The 20,798-nt window shown below is 43.0% G+C and overlaps 1 protein-coding gene across 5 annotated transcripts; it reads right to left on the minus strand.

The window, feature by feature from the left end:
* Positions 1-1,777: 1,777 nt before the first annotated feature.
* On the minus strand, positions 1,778-20,591 carry c20h10orf90 (chromosome 20 C10orf90 homolog). 5 transcript variants are annotated; one of them, XR_005071656.1, is made up of 12 exons: positions 19,957-20,591; positions 19,063-19,849; positions 17,187-17,250; positions 14,740-14,831; positions 10,963-12,298; positions 8,722-8,871; positions 8,283-8,398; positions 7,445-7,616; positions 5,776-5,839; positions 5,207-5,294; positions 3,663-3,752; positions 1,778-2,066 (listed from the first exon to the last, which is right to left on the minus strand). XR_005071656.1 is itself a non-coding variant. In XM_037080201.1 (11 exons), exons 2-11 carry the CDS (start codon positions 19,651-19,653, stop codon positions 2,028-2,030), a joined length of 2,712 nt encoding a protein of 903 aa, XP_036936096.1. In that variant the 5' UTR covers positions 19,654-19,849; positions 19,957-20,591; the 3' UTR covers positions 1,778-2,027. The 5 variants fall into 5 exon arrangements, 2 of the variants coding, with proteins under 2 accessions (XP_036936096.1, XP_036936097.1); XM_037080201.1 differs by lacking the exon at positions 3,663-3,752; XR_005071657.1 differs by lacking the exons at positions 3,663-3,752; positions 5,776-5,839.
* Between the last annotated feature and the right edge of the window lie 207 nt (positions 20,592-20,798).

Consider the following 20,798-nt stretch of genomic DNA (forward strand, 5'->3'; position numbering starts at 1 on the left):
CTATGAAAGAACTCTTAACATTCGAGGCTAATGATCAAAATGACAAATTAGGGGGCCCTGAAGCGCATCTGCTCTGTTGTCTGTTAGTCCAAAAAACACAAATAATTCCCACACGTCTCACTTCTGATTTGTGCCCAGCTCCATCACTGTGCAAAGCGAGGCACTCTGGGCACATTCACTTTGGATCAAACCACGCAAATCTAAATCTGCGGTGGCAGAAGCCCTGGTCCATCATGAGACAAAGACAAGAGACAAAAGCCTCCTTTCAAATCAGCTCTGTCCATTAACAGGGCATTTCCAGTGAGAAGGGGTCACATTCCTCCATTATGGCAGCTATTAGCTGGCACTGGACGATGGCGGAGGCCACTTCTGGCTTCTTTTTCTTGCTTATTGGTTGCGTAATGAGGACGACGGTTGAAGGCTGTCCTGGATGGGACTGTGAAGCATAATGAATGATTCTGTCTCGTACCGCTGCTTCACATCACATGAGATCATGTGAAAAGTGGCTGCGTCAGGGCTCTATCGTGCGGAGCGAGGTTCCTCTGCATCCCATCGGGGGAAGTATTCTGGAAGAAGAAAGGCGACTGCAATCAAGTGAAAAACAAGACATAAATGCATTCGTGACTGCTTTTAGATGTTGCACCAAAAAAATGTTGAGACATGATTTCATACAGTAAAAAAAAGAAACGTTTGGCCATCTTCATTTGTAGCTGCACACCACGAGGCCAGCTGGGACAGCTGAACCCCATGGACGAGCATCTGTCTTTCTCCCATGAATTATCGTTGGCAGTCTTTCAAAAAAACTGCACAAGATCATTTAGTGCTGTGCTGAAGGTAAATCCAGAATCTTTAAGGACTCTTCAGTACAAGTGAATCAAATGCAGTTCATTCAGTCGCCTTTTGTTCCATCAAGCCTCTCTGACATCAGATAAAATGGATTTAAATTCACCAGGTCTGGATTTGCATCTGGATCCCCATCAAATTGTGCTCACTCATGGATGCAGGCCATTAAAAAAACAGGCTATATTTTTTTCATCCATGCATAATTCCCTGAGAAATTAACCAACACTTCACCTCCTATCTTGAAATGCTTAGGAAAGTGAGAAAAAAAGAATGGCTGGATCTGCACCAGAAGTTAATGGGGTCTACTCTGGGCTGCGATCCATCCCCCATCCGGGTGGAAATCCGTGGAAAATCGGGTTTGGCGACAAACCAACTAACCAGACAACAAACAAACAAACGGGACACGGGCAGAAACATGACCTCCTAGTGAGGGTGAAGGGGATACGGCAAGGCATGGATGGGCAACCAAATGAACACACTGATACTTAAAGTTTGAACATTTTCAATAGAGCATTGTTGGAAACATTTGGCTTCATTTAAGAACATAAAACATCCAAGTGTAGCTGTTTTTTGGTTGTTTTTTTTTGCACATTTAGTACATGATATGCCTGTAAGTTGTCATAAACTGCTGCTCTGTTTCTTTACACAATCAAAAATGGACTCGTCTTCTGGGTTTGTATGACACATCAACAAAAACACAAAGAAGTTTATCATCAGGTTCGTCTGTTCGTGTTGTATTTGTGTGGTGTTACAGAAAATGAGCAAGGACTTTTGTTGGGTCAGGAAATAAAATAACCGTCACAACGAGGGAAATAAGTTAAAACTCATTTTTTATTGTGCATTGTAATAAATCATTTTATCCAGATGTTCCTCTGGAAAATACCTTCAAAGACGGCAGTGAATGACGTTAAATGATGTTCTGTTTTTTTTTTTGTTTTTTTTTTTGAAAGGTTGCCGTGGATTTATCTTATTGCAGAAAAACAGATGTTGTGCTCTTTAACGCGAACGTGCTGCATGTGAGAGAGAAGACAACAGGCGCTCAAGGACAAGTAAGTTATACCACGACATACGCTGACATTTTGATTCATATGCAGCCTCGTCGATAGACAATCTTCACTTCATCAGGGGGTCATACAATTCTGAGGGCTCGGCTGTCCTCATCTTCATCACCCGTTGTCTGCAATTCACCTGTTGCCCCTGTGAAGAACCTGATCCAGCAACCTCTGTAACAAGAACACAAAATACCCTTATTATGACACAATGAGGACTATAGATCAGCAGTCCAGTTCCTCACAAAAAGTGCAACACATTCTCTCCCAGCTTTCCAACGGGAATCAAACAATCCCCGTACAAAAAAACACAGGACTGAGAGCCCAGGTTTCAGGCTCCCAGCTCCTCTTTCAGGACCTGCTGGATCTCTGGCGTGGGCCCACCTCGCCGTGTTATCTGCCACAGCAGCAGCGCGGGTGGAGCAGCTGCGTGTATGTGGGCACCCACGCTGTCTGCAGCTCAGGCTGAATGGTGGCACCGCACCATAGCTCTCTCTGCCACTGAAGGGCCTTTTGTTTTACGAGGAACACGGGCCTCTTACACTCGGCACAATGACACTGTTCACAGTTTCTCCCTCCGTAATGAGGGGCTGGGTGTAGGGTTCAGTGTGTGTGAGAGGAAATTCCTTCCAGCAAATCAAACTCTTTCTGTAACGGGTGGTAATTATTTATCGTGTAATGCAGCAAATAAAGGAACTAATAACGCTCATTTCACATACTGAAAATGCCCCTGGGGTGAAGTTTCTCTGGCGTTTTTTTTTTTTTTTTTTTTTTTTAAATCAAACTTGTGGGAGAAGCAAGAAACAAGCAAAAGTTTGGCAGCAGCGACCTCTGGTGGAATAACAGCGACATTGCTCTGAAAGATGAGTTCAAGAAACCTTTCAACAGCTCCAGTATTCAATGTCATGGGACTGAAGAAACACATAGACATATTCTCAAACATTGAGATGTAAATTTAATGTTTACGGACTCCGTGTCCCATTTTTCCCCAAAATTAGTGGAGCAAACCTGAAACTATCTGCAGTCTTACAGCCAGTGTATATGTGACGTTGTGCCAGTTTGTGTTAATTCTAAAGCTCAATAAAAATATTTTCAATGAAGAAAATGTGCACGATCAATGACGATATAAAGTTTTATTTTTAATTTTATTAATATGAACTATAGTCAGCCCAGATTACTTTTGAAAATATAGTGCAGTTCGATTTAAGTTACTTTTGCAGGGATTATTAATAATATTATTGACTGAGTCTTCAAAACAACAGATCTACATGATGACGATGATCGAATAACTAATCAAAAGGGCAGTACTGTTGTTGTAAGTGTCATTTGGTTTGACCGGCTGTAGATGCATTTTATCTGCACTGATAATGGTTTGAGATGTTTATATAGAAAAGTTATTAGGTGCAATGTAAATAATATAAAGTGTTTGATTTTGGAGTAAAACTTAATAATAACCATCATTAACAAATGGTACATTTCAAGTAACTTTAGTGATTAAGAGTGGAATGCTTTATAAATCATTTATAGAGCAGATGGTTATGTTCATAAACTTCTGTTGTCACCCAAATAATATTTATAGATGAACGACACTGTATTTATCAACCAAGTAATATAAATATCAGCAACTTTACGATAAATAATTGTTAAACGCATAGTTCATGAAGTATGTAATTGTTTGTTTACAGTAAAGTAACTATTAACTAAAGCTAAATTAACTATATGTTTTTTTTTTATGAATTATAGTTACTATAAAGTGTTACCATCACAAACCTCATTGGTCACACCCAACACTAGTCTCCTCGGTGAACCATAATGGAGTTGGTAGGTGATGTGAGGCCATTATTTCCAGCAGCTACTTCGCTGCGAGGAGAGAGAAAAAGGCTGGATTATTACTCCAGGCCTTTAGCATTGGCCATTACTGCAAAATGCTTCACCCCTTTGTGAGGTTTAATTGAGCTTGTAGGAGAAAGGTGTGTTATTACTTGCTCAATTGCGTGTGGGTCATGTACACAATTAATGTTCTGCTCAGTGTCTCAGGCAGGTACTTGTTAGCGGTGTGGTGAGCTGTGGGGGTTATTTGCTTTATTTCATATTTTCAGGGTTCGTATTTTGGTGATTCGGTGCATGATGTCTGTGCACACATTCATGTATAACAACTTCGGGGAGGTCAAAATAAGCATGTGCGCCGATGAAATATTAAGAGGCGACAGCTGGAGCATAAAAATCAGCCTGTTCGCACCGATGTCAGATGGATCTTGCTCTATTTACTATATTTACTCCTTGATTCACAGTTTGAAAAATTCATCTTATTCAACACTGTCTGACAGCAACTGTATATTATGTATGAGGTTCTCTCTTCATTGAAACTATTTTATGGCCGCACCATTCCATCAAATAGAAATATTCTCCATGTCTCCCAATTACAGCCGACGTATCTGGCGAATTTAGAAACTTTTGAAAATAAAAATAAAACGTAATATTTCACCACAAAATACACAAAGATGTGAGCAGAGGACAGAGTACAAAGTGAATCAGGAACAGCTTGATACTTAATGAACTGTCAATCAGTAATTCCTGTATAACTGTGATTTAAGGACTATATAGAAGATAATTATGAGACAGCAAAGAATAAACTGGGATACACTGCATTAATGAATCATTAGGTAATGATTAGTTCATTAAAATCTGTGAATCGACATACAAACCACTTTCTTCATGAGATTTCCTGACTGCTAAAACGAGTCATTAAGTACTGATTACATAATGATTAGTTACTCTTTAAAGGTGCTATTTGTAAGAAGAGTTTGTTTTTTTGTCTCGTTCCCAGCTCGTTAAATACTGATGCTTTAGGATTGTAGATCAGGTCAGCCACCACCCCCAAAGCGCCAGTATTTGACGTGCTGGTAATGAGACTCAAAAATGTACTTTTCCTACAAATTGCACCTTTAAACTAAAGGTATTAACTACTCTGTAACAATCAATAATGATTAATTAATTAGCATTTAATGAGTCAAGTGAGCAACTACTCCGTATAAGGTTTAATTTTACTTGACTACTGGTTCTATAGTAACTCATCATTATCTACTACATAGTCCTTGAATCACAGTTATTCAGAAATCGCTCATCACAAACGATTCATCAGTCTTCGAGTAGTTCCTGATTCATTCATCACTCCCTCCTTAGTAAATACTCACATTTTTTTGTGTACCTCGCTGTAACAATTTACCCAAAAAAATCATGTGGGTTTGAATGATGCTTGACAACACATTGGTGGGATCTTGATGAATATCAGTTGTAAAAGATATAAACATTACCTTTTTGAAAAGTTCAACTCGCTGCCGGTTGCTCAAACACATCTCCCTCCTCCTCTCTTCGTTTTTCCTCTTCACTTCTGCTTGCATGCTGCAACAGAATTAGTATTTTCAGTCTTCTGGGAACCAAATGTAGAACCAAAACACATATATCATCCAAAAAGTCACCTAGAAACCTTTAAAAAAAAGCAATGTTAAAGTTAAATCTTTTGCATTTTCCAACGTTGGGATACACTTTCCCTGTGCAACTGCTTACAATTTATCAACTGTATGCAACTCTACAGTGTGTAGATACAAAATCTAACACCTAAGTCAAACATTTCATCATAATCAATATGTGGATCTGTCTGGAAGGGGTGGGGGCAGAGACAAGTGAGACAAGGAAGAGGGAAAAAAAGACATTTTTAAAGCAAAAGTCTTAGCAGAGAAACCAGAATAGCAATTTTTTTTTTTACGATGTCACAGATACCGGCCCTGCCTTCACATGTGAGAGTAATCCACGAGATAAGGACTGAATCTGCCTACAAAGAAGAAGCATCTGACGCAAGAGCAGAGATTGAGATGGAACTCACCGCTTAGATCTGAGCTGCGTCTCTTGCCCAGTAATGGCTTTATCTCTGGGTTTGAAAAGGTTATCTGGAAACACGAGCATGTGCGCACACGTTCACACACATTCACACACAGACACAAGCATACAAAAGCATGGCAGTGAATCACTCGCACTTTTTCTGATATTAGAAGAGACTGAAAGCCTCCTCTCTTACAGAGAAACAAGATGATGTTGCAAAGTCAATAAAAGAGCAGACGATAATGTGAAGTAAGAACATGAATTCCACCTTCTCTGTTCACTTCTCAGGACATCTGTGAATTCAAACGCTGTATCAGATCATCACATGGATTAGGACATCAATGAAGTTATGTCATTTTTTTTTCTTTTTCAAAACTCTCTGAACCAGTGTAAGTCTGTCTCTTGACCCAGCGGTGTATGTCTCGGTTATGGCCAGTAGAGGGCAGAAAGAGCTATAAAAAAAAAATCTCTGCCACTGATTTAAATTCTTTATTGTTTACTGTGCAGCACTGACACACTGAATGGATACCTCATCAGGCAGAACACCATAACTGCGAGCTTAATGACATTTGAAGGACACACACACACATTTCCACTGAATTCTGATGCTGGCAATCGTTCTCAAGCCTGGTTTGTTTCACAGAGCAGCGCCTGCACATTGTAAATATATGTACAGTATATACAAACGTATCATATCATACTTCAAGTGGCTCTTAATGTGTGCCAGTTCTCCTCTCATTCTTTCCTTCCTTTTAAGTTGGCCTTAAATCATTTTCGATGCCCTTACCAATGATGTGTCTCCGTACTCCAACAAACATTTCTGGGGCTTCAGGGCAAAACAGCGTTGCAGCATTCTCCGAAACACCTGACGTAGACGGGGACGTGATTTGAAACGTAAAATGAAAATAAACATAGAATGGCTATTTGCAGCTTGTCCAGTGTAATGCAAGTCACTGGAAGCCCTGAGTTCCCAAACTGGTTCTGCTGCAATATTATTTACACCGTTGTTTAGCCAAAATCCTCACTGTAGCTGCTAAGCTAAAAGAGTAAGCATGCACCCCATGTGGAGTGGGCGCACAAGCTCAACTGTGCAGTGAGAGTGTAAACAATGTTTTTTCAAATCAATTTGGGATCATGGGGCTTCTGGGTACCTGGAATTATGCCGGAGAAGCTGTATGAAGCTATGTCACGTCTTTTTTCGGCTGTTTTTTTACGTTTTACAACAAGTCTCCATCTACGTAAGTCGCTTAGGAGAATGCTGCAAGGTTGTTTTGCTATGAAGCTCCAGAAGTCTTTTGTGGGCTACAAAACTTTCCATCGCTACAGTTGTGAGTAGACAATGACCGACTTGTCCTTAAATTTGCCTGACATTGAGTAGCTGTGGTGGACAAAACCGGAGTATTACCTTTGCTCAGTATTTTGGGTTTCACTAGAGGATTTAATTGTGCAAAACATAAGCATGAATGTATTGTAGAATTTAGCAAAATGCTACCTGTGAGCAGCTTAATGCAAAAATATTTGCATGAGCCTTGAAAAACAACGCACACTGCCTGAAACTAACCCCCCGTTGCTCTTTGTTTTGTGTCTGTGGCAAACATCCACTGCAGCTGCAGCGGGACAATGGGCAGTACAGTGGATGAGAGACGTGCGGGGGGGTGCTGGCTGGCATGTACCGTTCAACGAGGTGGATCGGGCCCTGTGGACTCTCCTCTGCCTGAGAGCAGCTTTCGACTGCGGGTCTACCGAATGTGCCAGCTCCCTCCTCTCTTGTGTCCTTCGCTCCAGCTCTCGCAGTCTGCCCTGGGAACGACTGATGAAGTCTGGTCTGGACCTCTGCAGCGCGTCCTGCCAACACCAGAAAACATATTATTCTTCTTGACAAAACATTTAAGTCCGACCCCACACAACCAGCTCCACCACCGAATTCGGCCCTAGAGCTTGTAGGATGCTCACCTTTGCTTTGTTTGTCCGAAACAAAATAAATCCTAAAACGCGTTGTTTGTACATCTTTGTTAACACCATAACTAACACTTCAGTCAGTGTTTATTGCCAGGGTGTTTTTTCATTTCTTGCGGATCGTTTTTCCAATAGGATAATCCAGTTGTTTTCATTAAAAAGATACACGCTCAACCTTTTTTACGTACATTGGAAAAATGATTTTTAAATACAGACGTTTGTTTTCGAATTTGTTTTTCATTTGACAACTTTATGCGTGATATTAATAAAGGGAGATGAGACATTTCAGGGTCAAAATTGCCCACTGACATAAAATGCAGAGGGATTCATATCATTCTGTAGGAGCAGGCACCATTTTAGTGTTTGTAATACGGCAATTATGCTCGTTTTCCTTTTTTCCATTGTTGACATCATTCATGTGTGGAGAGGAGAAGATTGAGCAGTTCAAGACAGGAACATCAATCTTCGGTTCCACTGATCGCAACCCTCGAACACACTGTATACTACATTTCTCTAAAGGGTGCCATAAATCTCACAGGTACCTCTAGAACTCACCTGCAGAGACAAAGTTTTCGGTGACCTTTCGAGTTCAGGAGTCAGAGGAACGAAAGCAGCGTGAGGCTTCTTGTGGCGCTGAACTTGGCTCTGATCCGGATGTGGCCTCCCCTCATCTGTCACCACGAAGGCAGAAGGAAATCAAATTGTTTGCGTTTCATTTACACCTGGCTCGGCCTTGCGCGCCTGAGCGCAATGCACAGTTGCTCAATAGCCCCTCCAGGCCTGCCGTGACATATTACTCCATGGTATGAATCAAACAGCTGCGGTGTGTAAGAGTCGAGGAATTTCTCTGTATCAGTATCGATTCAGCAGAAGATGCAGCCCTGGAAAGAAAGTGTCGTGCTGGCACCATTTTCAGTTGATTGTAACAAAGATCAATGTTTTACAAGGTGAGAAATTATGGTTACGTATGAGGGGGAGAGAGCGGTAATAATACCAGTGTTTCCCTCGGGTGGTGCGGGGTCCTTCTCAGATCGGCCGTTTGGCGTTTTCTTCTTGCTGAGTTGCCTTTGGAGTTTGATATTTGCTATGATGGCAGCCGCGTTGAGGGCGAGCACTTCCTCTGGGGACTGATTCAAGTGGGGATCTGAAATTGCAAGAGGACTTTGATGTTAGTGAAGAGTAAGTAAAACAGCGTGGCTGACTGACATCCAGCCACTCGGCCGCTGTGCACCGCGGGCAGATTTTGATGCGATTTCATGATGTCCTGCCTCGTATCGGAGGTTGACTGCATCAGCCGCTGAATTTAAATGACATTGCCCCAGGCCGCGGTAATTAATTGATGACACTATTAATGAATGAGATTAAAGAATAATTAATGATTTCATGCAGAGAAAAGACATCATGAATAAAGAAACACACACGTGCTCAGCAGAAAAACTCCCTCCTCCTGTTATTAATTTACCTGAATATTCAGCATTCCTGGATAATAGCTCGAGCTCTTGACTCTTTCAACCATCTCACATAATCTAAGTGCAACTTAAAGCTGCTACAAGGGACTCTGATTCTGTCGCCCCCTGCGGACTAAAGCAGTATGAGCACCACCTCCTCCTGTCATAAAGATTTTGATTTGTGTTTTTGACAGTGGGCTGGAGGATGCATGTTAAGGAAATGTATCTGTTTGTGGCTGTGTAAGATCAATTACAGATCAGCTTTATTCCTCAGGCTGTGAGACTCCTCAGCAGTCCGCGGTGGAAAAACAGTTTTATTTTTAGGAATTTTACAACGCTGGTAAGTCAGAATCCGACCCTGTGACAGGCTTTAAAAACAACTATAATGACTATACAGAAATAGCCAGTCTTCTTGTCTTTTACTTAGGTAAGTTATATCGAGGCATCAGTATTAAATTGAGACTGTTTCACTACCGGTTCAAAGTGATGTGTCGTACTTTTAAGTCTCAAAAACATGGACTTGACTGCCTGAAGTCTTGATATCAGACATTGGATTTCCAATATTTAGACAGTATTACAAAGTTAATACAATATTTAACATATGCTTATGTTTGCATTACACAATATAATCTACTTAATTACTTTTAAAATCATAGTGAGTACGGAGTACAATTTAAAGCATCTTAAAGTATAGAGATGCAGTACTCTTTCCACCACTAACCTTAACCTTGAAATAATAAAGTTAGGAAATACATCGACAGTAGGTGAGAGTATCAACACCAGTCTTACGTCTGTTAAATGGGAGGCTATAGCCAGGAGATGGTTAGCCTAGCACACAGACAGGAAGCAGGCTGAAAACAGCCCCCAGTACCTCTAAAGCTCATTTATCAATATGTTGATCATCTTGTCATCCTCATGCATCCAGTCAAAAAAAGATCATTAGATATACCATGAGCTGTAGAGGTGTTGTTTTAACCTACTTTCTCCATCTCTAGTCTTTTTAATATGTTAAGCTAACGTCTTCTGACTGTAATTTGTAATTTCATAATCAAGAGACAATCAATACCTTTATTGATCCTCTCATCTAGTTCTCGGTTTAGAAAGCAAATAAGTGCATTCAACAGAATTTTGTAGGTAATTAACCTCACTAGCATTTACCTCTGCCTCAAAGACAAACCGTTCACAAAAAAACATGTCTCAGCTCTAAAGTAAACACAAAACTTTTTTCCCGCAATGTGACACACACCAACGCAATCGCTGCATTGCAGGATCGGGATGCGCAAATTGATTCCAACACCTCGTCCTAAGACCTTATTTTCACCATGCTTAGCAGCGTGTGATTTCTCTTCCTCCCCTGTGCTGTCAGTGAAAATGGGTGACTAGAATAGATAATGCATGCAAAGAGGTGCGTGGGTAAATAAAAAGAAGGTGAAAATGAGCGCGCGTCTGAAGGTGCAGCTGGGGCCTCTGCAAACGCGAACGACGCCGTTTGACAGCGGCGCAGATATCTGCCATGGAGTGTCACTTGCTCTCAAGGCAGCTAGACAAAGGACTCAGTATAATCTAATTATGCCTATCAATAAGACATCAAAGGTGAAAGACAATATCAAACCTGAGAGTTCAGTCCCAGGACGCTGAAGTGTGCGTAATAGCTTCGAGCCAGAGCACTCAGATGGCTCAAAGGAAGTGTATATTTAGACATCGCCATCCTTTGAAAATGGAGATCAGAGACAAAAGGAGGCTGTGTGCTGACAAGAAGACTGTCGGTGTGGGACAGAGATACATACCCGGGGCCTTGATGAGAGTCAGACAGGGGGACACTCTCCTCTCTGCATTCTCTGGCGGCAGTCTCTCTTTCTCGCCTCCGTTGGGCGCGAGGGTGTCTGCCACAAACCGACCTGCTTCCTTCTCCGCCGGTTGAGGGCTGATGAAACTACTGTCGGGGTTCACAGGGTTGATATTGGTCTCATGTGCAAGCCCAAAGCTCAATTTCCTGGCAGTCGGTCGAGTCACATTCTCCTCGCTTGGCTCAGTGTGTCCGAACACATTGCCATAACAGCTCAGTGGTCTGTGCGGCCTGTCCGATCTCTTTCCAGCAGCCCTCAGAGGAACCTCTGAGGGAGCGGGTGCTGCTATGGCAGGGGGGGTGCTCACAAAGAGGTTCAGCGTGGACCTGTGTAGGGCTCCACCATTTCTCTCTGCTTCTGAAGTGGGTTTATGTGGTGCTGCAGCAGCGTTTGTCGAATCCAGATGGTGATATGAAGGTGCTGCATTGTGCTGTGAAACGTTTCCCTGACTCCACATGCTGTTTCCCTTGTACAGTCCATCTGTGTAGCTGTGTCTGTACTGTGCGTGCCTCGTCCCAGAGCCCACTTTGGCTGGACTGTAGCTCTCCCTGTGTTCTGTCACTTTGATTATGGTCGCCTTTCTTCTGTGGACCACTGTGTCCAAAGCATGGCTATCTGGTGGAGCCCCAGGACTTTTTCTGCTCTGGCCAGGGCTGGTCATCATCCTTTGCTCTGTCACTTTGACTATAGTGGCCTTCCGCTGCACTGTGATTTGCCTGGAGTTTAGGTCTCTCGACTGGTGTGCCATTGGCGGAGAAGGGGATTGGGAGGAGTGGTTCTGGGTGTCCGAGCCAGGCAAACTGGCGGACCTGCTCACTTTCCTGGAGGAGATGGTGATGGAGGAGAAGCCAGCTTTGTTCTGAGGGATGATTGTCGTCACAGCAGAGCTCGACTGTGTGCGTGAGGGCTGCAAGCTACTGTTTGTGCTGCACAGTGGGGCTGTCGCCCTTATAGGCTGAACACTGCTTGTCCTATGCAAAGGAGTATACGACTTCTCTGTGCTGCTTGTCCCTTGCAGCGGAGTGTGTGGTTTGCAGGGCTCAGCAGACGTTGTTCGATGTGGACCGTGCCTGAGGGGCTCCGTGCTGATTGTTTTCATCGGAGGGGACTTCCTGTGGGGGTCATAGCTGGTCCCTGTGGAGAGCTCATTGGTCTGACTGCCTCCAGGGAATGCAGACACCCTGTTGGTATTCCAGCCTCTCCTCAGAGCTTGCCATCCCACAGGTCCGTCCCCTTCATTGGCTGGAAAGCTAAGCTTTACTGGCACCTGCAGCGTCTGGATAAAAGAGATCCTATGTGATAAATATCCTTAATTATGCATGGAAACCCCATCCCGCCCTCCTGTTGTTGCTAATGTCTTTTGTGAAGCATTGTGTCATTAATCAGCACAATAAAACACATGCTGTACATACATCTTGGCAATTTTGAGATGGCAAACACAGAAAATGGGGCATATATTGATATATGCCACATGAGGTATTGACAATATGAGATCTATCTAATACTACATTTCAATAGCATGGTCAGCTGTCTTGTCTTTCTTCAGGCCTTTGCTGCTTGTTCTATAGTCAGATGACTCTCCCCATGCTTGACACAGTGAATGCCCCAGTAGCAATGGAAGGAGCAGCAGGCGAAGCCAGCACACAGCGTGACTTATCCCTCGCAGAATCACAATGAGACTCTATCCTCAACAGAAACTGAGAGGAGGGGGGGGGAGATCCTGCTCCTCGGCTAGAGGGGACTCTGATGGTGTTTACGGAGCATGGAGGGATGCTGATACGTCCCTGCTGCCTGCAGGTTTTTACGATGTGACATACCTCACTGATGTCTCATTTATCAGTGCTTCATAAACCATGGAAGTCATCATTTTGAAAAAAAAAAAAAAAAGAATCATAGCGAGTTTGTAGTCAAAGTGCTATCAGAGCTTTTTTGCATAAAAACTTGTGGCTGTCTACAAAATAATATTCACTGAAGTGAGCGAACTATCAAGACAAAATGTCTCACTTTTACAGATGCGTACGGTAGTCCACTGATATATTTCTCAAATTTTGATCAAATTCATCGACAAATCCACTAATTAGACATGCAAAAATAAAGGGACAGTTCACCCCAAAACCTAAAATACATATTTATAATACTGTGTCACATTACACATTATAGATTGCCTGCAATTACCCACTTAAACCTAGTGTGTCTCCTAATCTATAACATTTCTAACAGTTTTTCCCACACATCTTTTTTTTTTCTTTTGGTAGGCCCAATTTCAATACACTATCCTATACTATACACCTTTTTAGTTTTGATCTGGGAATGACGCCATCCACGATCGATTAATTGCCCTCCATACTACTCTCTCTCCTTGAGGGAGCTCTCCGTGTCAAATAGGCCGGTAAGCCCTGCATTACAGCTCATCCGAGGAGAACGCCATTAATGTTTAAATATTGCGCTGTCACGGGAAGGAGCCTCCACAAGTCCGTGAGTAGTATGCTTCTTTCTTTGTGATAATACATTTGTTGGGTCTATTTCGGGAGGAAGAAAATAGTTTCTACATGTGACTGATTACAATAAGGTCCATGGATAATTTTGAGTAACCGGGTCATTATTTCTTGCTGGCGAGTTCTTCAGACACATTTCTTTGGAGTTTTGAGCACCACAAGCCAAGTGCCATCTAGGTCTATTATATTCCAGAGAAGAAAAACAGCTGGTATCTTTAGATGGATAAAAAGCACTACATGTAAGAAGAAAAATGTCGTTTTTTATCCCTTTAAGGTTACAGGCAATTCAAACCAGTTAGATATTATACGTGGAAAGGCTGGTTTGTTGTCTGTACAAAATGTCTAATTTTGCATTGCCTTGGGTAAACACTGCTGCGGGCGTTGTGCACACAGACACTGACATCTGTGATCATAATGCTCCGTAAAGTCAGGAGGTCTGACATCAGCCACTTTCTTTGGTGTTTTTTTTTTGTTTGTTTGTTTTTCCTATTCTGCATTCAGAGAGCTTTGTTTACAGAGGCTTTGAACTGCTATATTTTCCTCTGATACATTAAACCGATGTTTCAAGTACTTTCGAGCATTTTTTTTTTGTTCTTTTCTGAACTTAAAAAGTGGAACAAACTATTTCGCCTGATAGAATCGGCCAGCCAGCCTCATTTTCCTGGAAGATTCTGTGCCCGGTGGCAGATGAAATAACATGGCGGAGCTAAGTTTTCTTTTTAATGATAAGTTGAGGCAAAAAAAAAAAAAACTTGTCTAGTTCCTCATCTTTGATCTCTTGGACAGCTCTGTCTTAATGAGTCGTAACATAAATGATTATTCGTAGACACTGTCTAGGTGTCCAGGAGGCAAACAAAATGAAACTGAATGACATGCGAACGAAAATCCTCTATTCTAACATTTTAAGAGAATTTAGTACTTTTTTTTCAAGGCGGCGGTGATAAATGAGGATGTCGGTTTGCCCAATATTATGGGTGTCCAACCGAGCCAACGGTGATACAGTAAATCTATCATGGTTAGAAATTGGAGACACTGGCCTGAGCATCTGAAAGCAAAATACCAGCATAACATCAGGATTAGAAGACTTCATTTCACCTCAGCACTCCCCAACTCACACACTCATTTAGATCCATCGCAGTGTTCTTACTATTGCTGTCTGTTGGTTTATCCTGATCTCAGTGTGAATAAAAAAGAAAATGATACAAGAGGTGTTATCAGTTACCTGTCTGGTAATGGAAGAGTCTTGACTAGGTGTCGACCACGTCTTCGCAGCCAAAGCGCTTGGACTGGTGCGACTTCTCTCCACCTCGTCATCTACGTATGAAGGCAAAACAAACGATCTGCTGTCACATGTCTCACAACACTCTCTCTTTCTTTATCTTTGACACGCATACGCACACAAGCCAGGCTTTTTCCCCGACTGTGTGACAGTGTTGACACTGTCAATAATTGACGTTGGCACAGTAAAGTGAATGTAGCACCACCCCGGAGTCACTTCTCTGCTTTTCTCAGGAGACGCAGCAACTTGACTGGCTCTGCCTCTCAGCCCTGACTGATACTCTCTTGCCCCCCACCCCCGCCGCCCCTCGCTGGCTGCCTGGGCTGCATTTACACCTGCTGCCTGTTACCATGGCGACTGGCTTTCACTTTGGGATAACCCCTCAAACGCCATGTGGATAATCTGCTGTTTTTTTGTTCTTTTTTTGATGTTGTTGTTGTTTTGTTTTCCTTCTGTTTTGAGGGAGAAAACACGAGGCAAGGTGAGAATTGCACCGCTTTGCAAACGTGATTAGAGCTGAGGAGTAAAGAAAATGTGTCCTTGGGGACGTCATAAAGGACTCAAGTCTTTGTGACACATTGTTCCACTTTCTGCTATCACTGCTGTAAAAGGCCACACGCCAACTTGTGCCCACTCCCCTGAAAGAGCTTCTCTCATTACCTCCACTAGCCGAGCTCAAATAACCCCTTGTTTTCCAAATCAACAGCTGACCTCAATAATCTCCCAGAGGAAAAATAAAGAAGCAAGGCCATATGGCAAATACCCTCTGCAGTCACCACCCTCCCAATTTATTCCTCATCCTCATGAGTTTTATCTAAATAGTAAGTGCGAGCGGGGGGTGAAAATTGGCCAGCCTGTCTAAACATGAAGGCCCTCAGAGCACCAGATCCAATTTTATTATCATTTGCTAATTAACGTCAGGCCTTTTAAAGTTTGTTAAATGTGACTTTTATGGAGGGAGAGGGCGCTTAGTGTCTGCAATGAGACCACGAGCCTGATTAAAACTACGTCTGTGAGGAAGGTTGTCGGCAACAAGCAGAAAGCGAGGAGGGGAAATGATGAGAAGGCGGTGGGATGATCTGCTAGCACTGGCGTAACCGAGTCAGTTCTTGTTGGAATAACCGCGGTTGGAATTTCTGAATTTCTCTAGTTTTTGTTTTTTTGATTGTGGAACTGATGATTAAAACGCACTGAGAGCTGAGCAAAAGCAACCAGCGTCTAAATGAGACACATCTGGAGGCATGATTTTTTCTCTTCAACTCATCCGTGGTCTCGGCCAATTTGTGTTCATGCACCTGCAATTTGTTACTATTCACTGTAGAGCAACTAAAAAATGTGCATATTTGAGCATATTTGATGGCCCTCACTAACAAGATTATGCTAATGCAGCATAAATCTCAGAGGGCTTGGTCCAACTAACAATCATATTAATATTAGAGACCATATGGAGATGAAAAATTATAATTAATAGTACTCTAACATGCTTATACTTCTCCTTATGTCACCTGTGCATTTAAGTGTACATGATGTTAGATAAGATAAGATATTGAATATATTAAAGGTCCATAGGAAACTTAAAGCAACAGACAATAGATACAAAAATACTCAGGTAATCAGGCGTGCGATTAAAACACCTACACTTTCCACGGCGCCATAGATGGATTGCTTTCTACCGGCGGCCCCGAGCTTTGCCGGGATAATCTATGCATAAACAAGGACAAGGTTGGGAGATCAAAACTCAGATCAAACCGAGGAGGCTGTGTGGGGTTTGCCATGTGCGAAGATTAACAGGGCTCCTTCTCCAATCAGTCTGCATCTCCCCTTATCGTTCCACCTCCCTCATCTCTTTTCCTCACCTTTTTCCGGAGGCCTAATAGTACCCATTTCCTTTTACCTGAAATCCTGCCAGAGTACCGAAGCACAACAGTCGGCGGCAGTTCGAAATTGACTTTGTTTTTGGGAGGGAGCTGTTGTTTAAAGTGATCATCCAGTCAGTCAGCGTGGAGCATCTGAAACAGGACAGGGGGCAACACTGCTGCAAGGAGCTGATTAGAAGGCAGGTACACTGTGTGGCAAGTCAGCCCTGAAATAAGTTGTTGTTGTCCCTCTGGCTAACCTGGCCTCTCGCAGTTACCCTGTGGCCATACTTGTTCTCGCATCGATCAGGCACTTAATATCAATTTAAACAGAACATTTGTGCGTTTCGGGGGGGGGGAATGTTTCAGCATAGAGCACTTCATGTTTCTCAGTTTGGTTTCAACTCTTACATGATGAGCACAGCAGCATCATTGTGCATTTGTTGGAATCCTAGGGGCGTTTTTGAATGTACTCAATTAATAGCTCAGCTGTTGTACAAGTTACTGTAAATTGCACATTAGTAGACTACATACCCTGGTGCCTGGCTGTGGCTTGATTCTTCTGGATTGTTGGAGTGATGGGCTGTTTCAATTTTACCTGAAAAAATAAATAATAAGAGGGTCAATTAGAAAACTTGAGCACACCATGGCATCAACATTAGCCTACCCAGCCAAAAACAAACAAACAAACAAAAAAAATATTTTTCTGAAAATCTGGGCATCTGTTCCTCTAAAAGGTTGTGCTTATTTACAAGTTTAAAACAGAAGATCAATGTCACCTAATGTTTACAGAGGAAATGCAAAGCAACTGCTAACTGCCATCAGCCAGTTAGCTTAGCCTTTGGCAAAGACAGAAAACAGGAAAAGGCCAGCCAGCCGTTGTCCAAAAGAAATAAAACATACCAACACCTCTAAAGCTTACTAATTGACATGTAATATCTTGTTTGATAAAAAATCCCTATGGAAAGCTAAATGTACAAAGAACAGGAAACCCTTAGTTCACCTCTCCTTAGTCTTTGTGCTAGCGTAAGACAAAAATCCAAAATATCTCATTGCCGCTATCTGAATACATTATATCTTGCCAGCAAAATGCTAGCTAAAAGGCTTATATACTTTCTGAGTGTAAAATGAGAAGATTACCATGCTAATGTGTGTGTCTCTCTCATTTCTTTTAAGTTATTTTCTTTGACTCTTGAAGAACTAGGGCTTATAAATAGCCTGACTAGCCTTAGTTAAACCAAGTTTTTGATGTAAACTATGCTAGGTGAAGAGATAAATGCGTTCTGAGATTTAAGTGATATCAATCTTATGTACATGCTATGGTAAAATCCAGCTACTGCCAGCAGCCACAGCAGCAAAATGAAAGAAAGCCTAGCTTGCCTCCGTCTAAAGGTATAATATGTTATAACTAACTTGTCATATGTTGTTTTTAAACACTTATAAAACCGGAAGAAGTCTAAAAACAACATAACAACAACAGAAACTAGGCTAGCTGGTCTCTGTGCGTAGCTAAGCTAACAGGCAGCAAAGAGTTGTCTATTTCCTGAAAATATCAAACCTTTCCTTTACCGATAATCTCTCAGAACTAGGGCTCATAAATATGAGTTAAACCAATTTTGACTGAAGTTACTGTGGTGAAAATCCCCTCAAAAATCTCAACAAGGACTTCACACAATGCTTTTTCTTTTTTTCCTTTTTTTTTTTATCTTCCAGTGAGGAGTCACAAGGGAAGGGATGTGCTTTCTGCATCGGCTCAGTCAAATCTCTGGTACAGCACAGCAACTTATTGATTTTGAATGTCATGTCATCAGTTCACTCACTGACTGAGACTCCCACTGAATTTTCTCTGTACATTGACTTGCATACTCTCAGGGCACAAAGCTCTATATCTGCTGCCACAGCTCCAAATGAGTCGTAAACCTTTCGAGAAATGCGCGGCGTTCCTGCAGAGTAAGCTGTTTTAAAAGGATGCCGGGGCTCTGCCTTCTCCCTGGGTAACTGAGACTTGACTGCAAATGGCTCTCTGTGGCACTGTGTGTGTTTCAGTCTGCCTCGCCAGGCACTTCGCAAAATCACCTCCATTACACAGCACTTTACCTTCATGACTTGCAGAGCTCACTATATCCACCAAACATGTAAGAATCGCACAGCCTGAGAGGATGTGGGTTGCCAAATCCAGGGGAAATCAGTCAAGCGTCTTTGCAAAGGCAAAGGTTGATAGCCTGAAGAACAGACTGAAGGTGCTCTATGACATTTCTCTGAGACTTGTCTGTGCTCCAAAATAAGAGTAAGATGGCCTGAAACTGCCAAAATGAACAGGGGTGCTTGCTGAAAAAAATGCTTTCAGAAAACTGCTCTGTCAGAAAACCCTGTGAATAAATGTCTCAGCCTGAGTTGTAGAGTGTTTTACCTGGCCGGCTGAGTGGTCCGGAAACTGTCGTTGGTTGCCAGCACCAGCCACCACCACTCTCCTTTGGATAGGCAGCCACCCAATTTTGACTGGAGCGAGATAACTGAGTTCAGCCTGCTCCTTGCTTGGGGCCTGCATGATGTGAGCTCTCTCCCAGCTTCCTCTGCGCTCGGGCGGGGAATAAAATCCGGTCTGGAGGGACTCCTGGCTGCCCAGCGAACTCTCACACAGGCTGGGACTCCCACAAGAGGATGAGCCCCTGCTGAAGGAAGGAATCCCCGGTTGTCTCCAGGCACGTCTGGTTGGCTCTTTGTGGAGAGCGGGCATGGATGTTGTCCGGTCGTTGAAAGCTGGAACCTGATCGTGGACTGGGGCTCTGAGAAGGTCGTTCTGCATCCTCTGCAGGTGCTCCAGCCAACCGTCCAGCTGTCGGCCTTCAATGGCGCTCTGGGGCCGGGGTGCGCGCTGGGGGTGAGTGGCACGGGGTACAACCTCCCCCTCTGCTATCAAGCTCTCCCAGTAGGTCTCATCTCCTGAGCTCCTCCAACCCGGGGCCCTTCGTAGGTGGGCAGCTGGTCTGCGGAGAGTCATCTCTCTGGAGCTCAGGTAACTATGCACAGCTCTCAAGTTTCAGCACACAATGAAAGTCCTTAACAGTGGAGGTATTAATGAGAATCCCCTGGCTCAGCTGGACTTCTTACAATGTGGCATGCCAGAAATGCACCGCTAGTAATTCGCTAGTAATTAGTGGCTACAGGAATGCCTTGAGGTCATCTTTGTTGTGGATCTGTGGTGAGAAATACAGTTAAGAATGAGAAATCGATGTAATCATTGTAACTATTTGGACTATTTCTAGCTGTCATTACACCACTCCACAGTACTGCTGTTACTCACCTCCTCCACATGCTCCTGACTCTCCTCTGTCCGCTGTGTTCGGAGGGAAACACTCTCTGTCTTGACACAAACTAGGTGCTAGTGGGTACTGTCTCCGGTCAGGCATGTAGCAATGTGAGGGATGCTTTGGTGAACAAAAGAGTTACTGAGCACAAGGGCTGATCATCGAGAAGGGAGGTGGAAGGAGATGGGGGGGTGGGCAGGCTTAAGGAAAAAAAAACACTTGTTGATGGGAACCTCGACGCAACAGGGTCTCCATTTAAACAAAGATCCATGTTTTTTAATTATGAAACCTTCTTATTTGGGGCTTAAGAAAGTCAGACGCGCCAGTGAGTGAATCAGACTTCCTGACATTGAGGCGTCCTCACAAATGATAGAGCATCACTAATGGGCAGCTTATCTGTGTTATTCCACGAGTCACTTGCTGCTTCAGAAATCCTCTTTGTCGAATTCCCTGTGTTTTCTGCTCTTCCCTCTTGTGATCTCGTGGTTGGTGGCTGATGATGAGGCACTGCTATCCTCAGGCCTCTTCCCCAAGCCATGTGACTCCTGCAAGGCCGTGCTTAAAAAATGGGCCAGTGTCCTCTCAGATAAGTTGCCGTGACCCGCATGATGTCCCGCGATAAATGGGTGAAGTTTTTTTTTTTTTTTCAAGACAGAACGAACCTTGCCTCCAGCTGGAGGCAACATTGCACTTAAGACTGCATTTAGAGGGAGTGAAAGACAGATACAAGCTCTTCCAAAAAAAACCCCCAAATTTGCTTTGATGTTTAATGAATTTCGGTGATTGTCGGTGGATTAACAGATGACTTTCAAAGCAACCTCAGTCCCAACTCAGAGTG

This window comes from Acanthopagrus latus, chromosome 20 (assembly GCF_904848185.1).
Source record: "Acanthopagrus latus isolate v.2019 chromosome 20, fAcaLat1.1, whole genome shotgun sequence".
In the NCBI taxonomy this organism is placed as follows: Eukaryota; Metazoa; Chordata; class Actinopteri; order Spariformes; family Sparidae; genus Acanthopagrus; species Acanthopagrus latus.

What these genes read in the sequence shown, in the direction of transcription:
- c20h10orf90 (XM_037080201.1), bottom strand. Translation starts at nt 19,653, where the DNA reads ATGACTCTCCGCAGACCAGCTGCCCACCTACGAAGGGCCCCGGGTTGG. An exon ending in AGCCACAGCCAGGCACCAGG is followed by an intron (nt 14,832 to 17,186) that starts GTATGTAGTCTA and finishes CTTCATACGTAG; the next exon opens with ATGACGAGGTGGAGAGAAGT. An exon ending in GACTCTCATCAAGGCCCCGG is followed by an intron (nt 8,872 to 10,962) that starts GTATGTATCTCT and finishes TTGCAATTTCAG; the next exon opens with ATCCCCACTTGAATCAGTCC.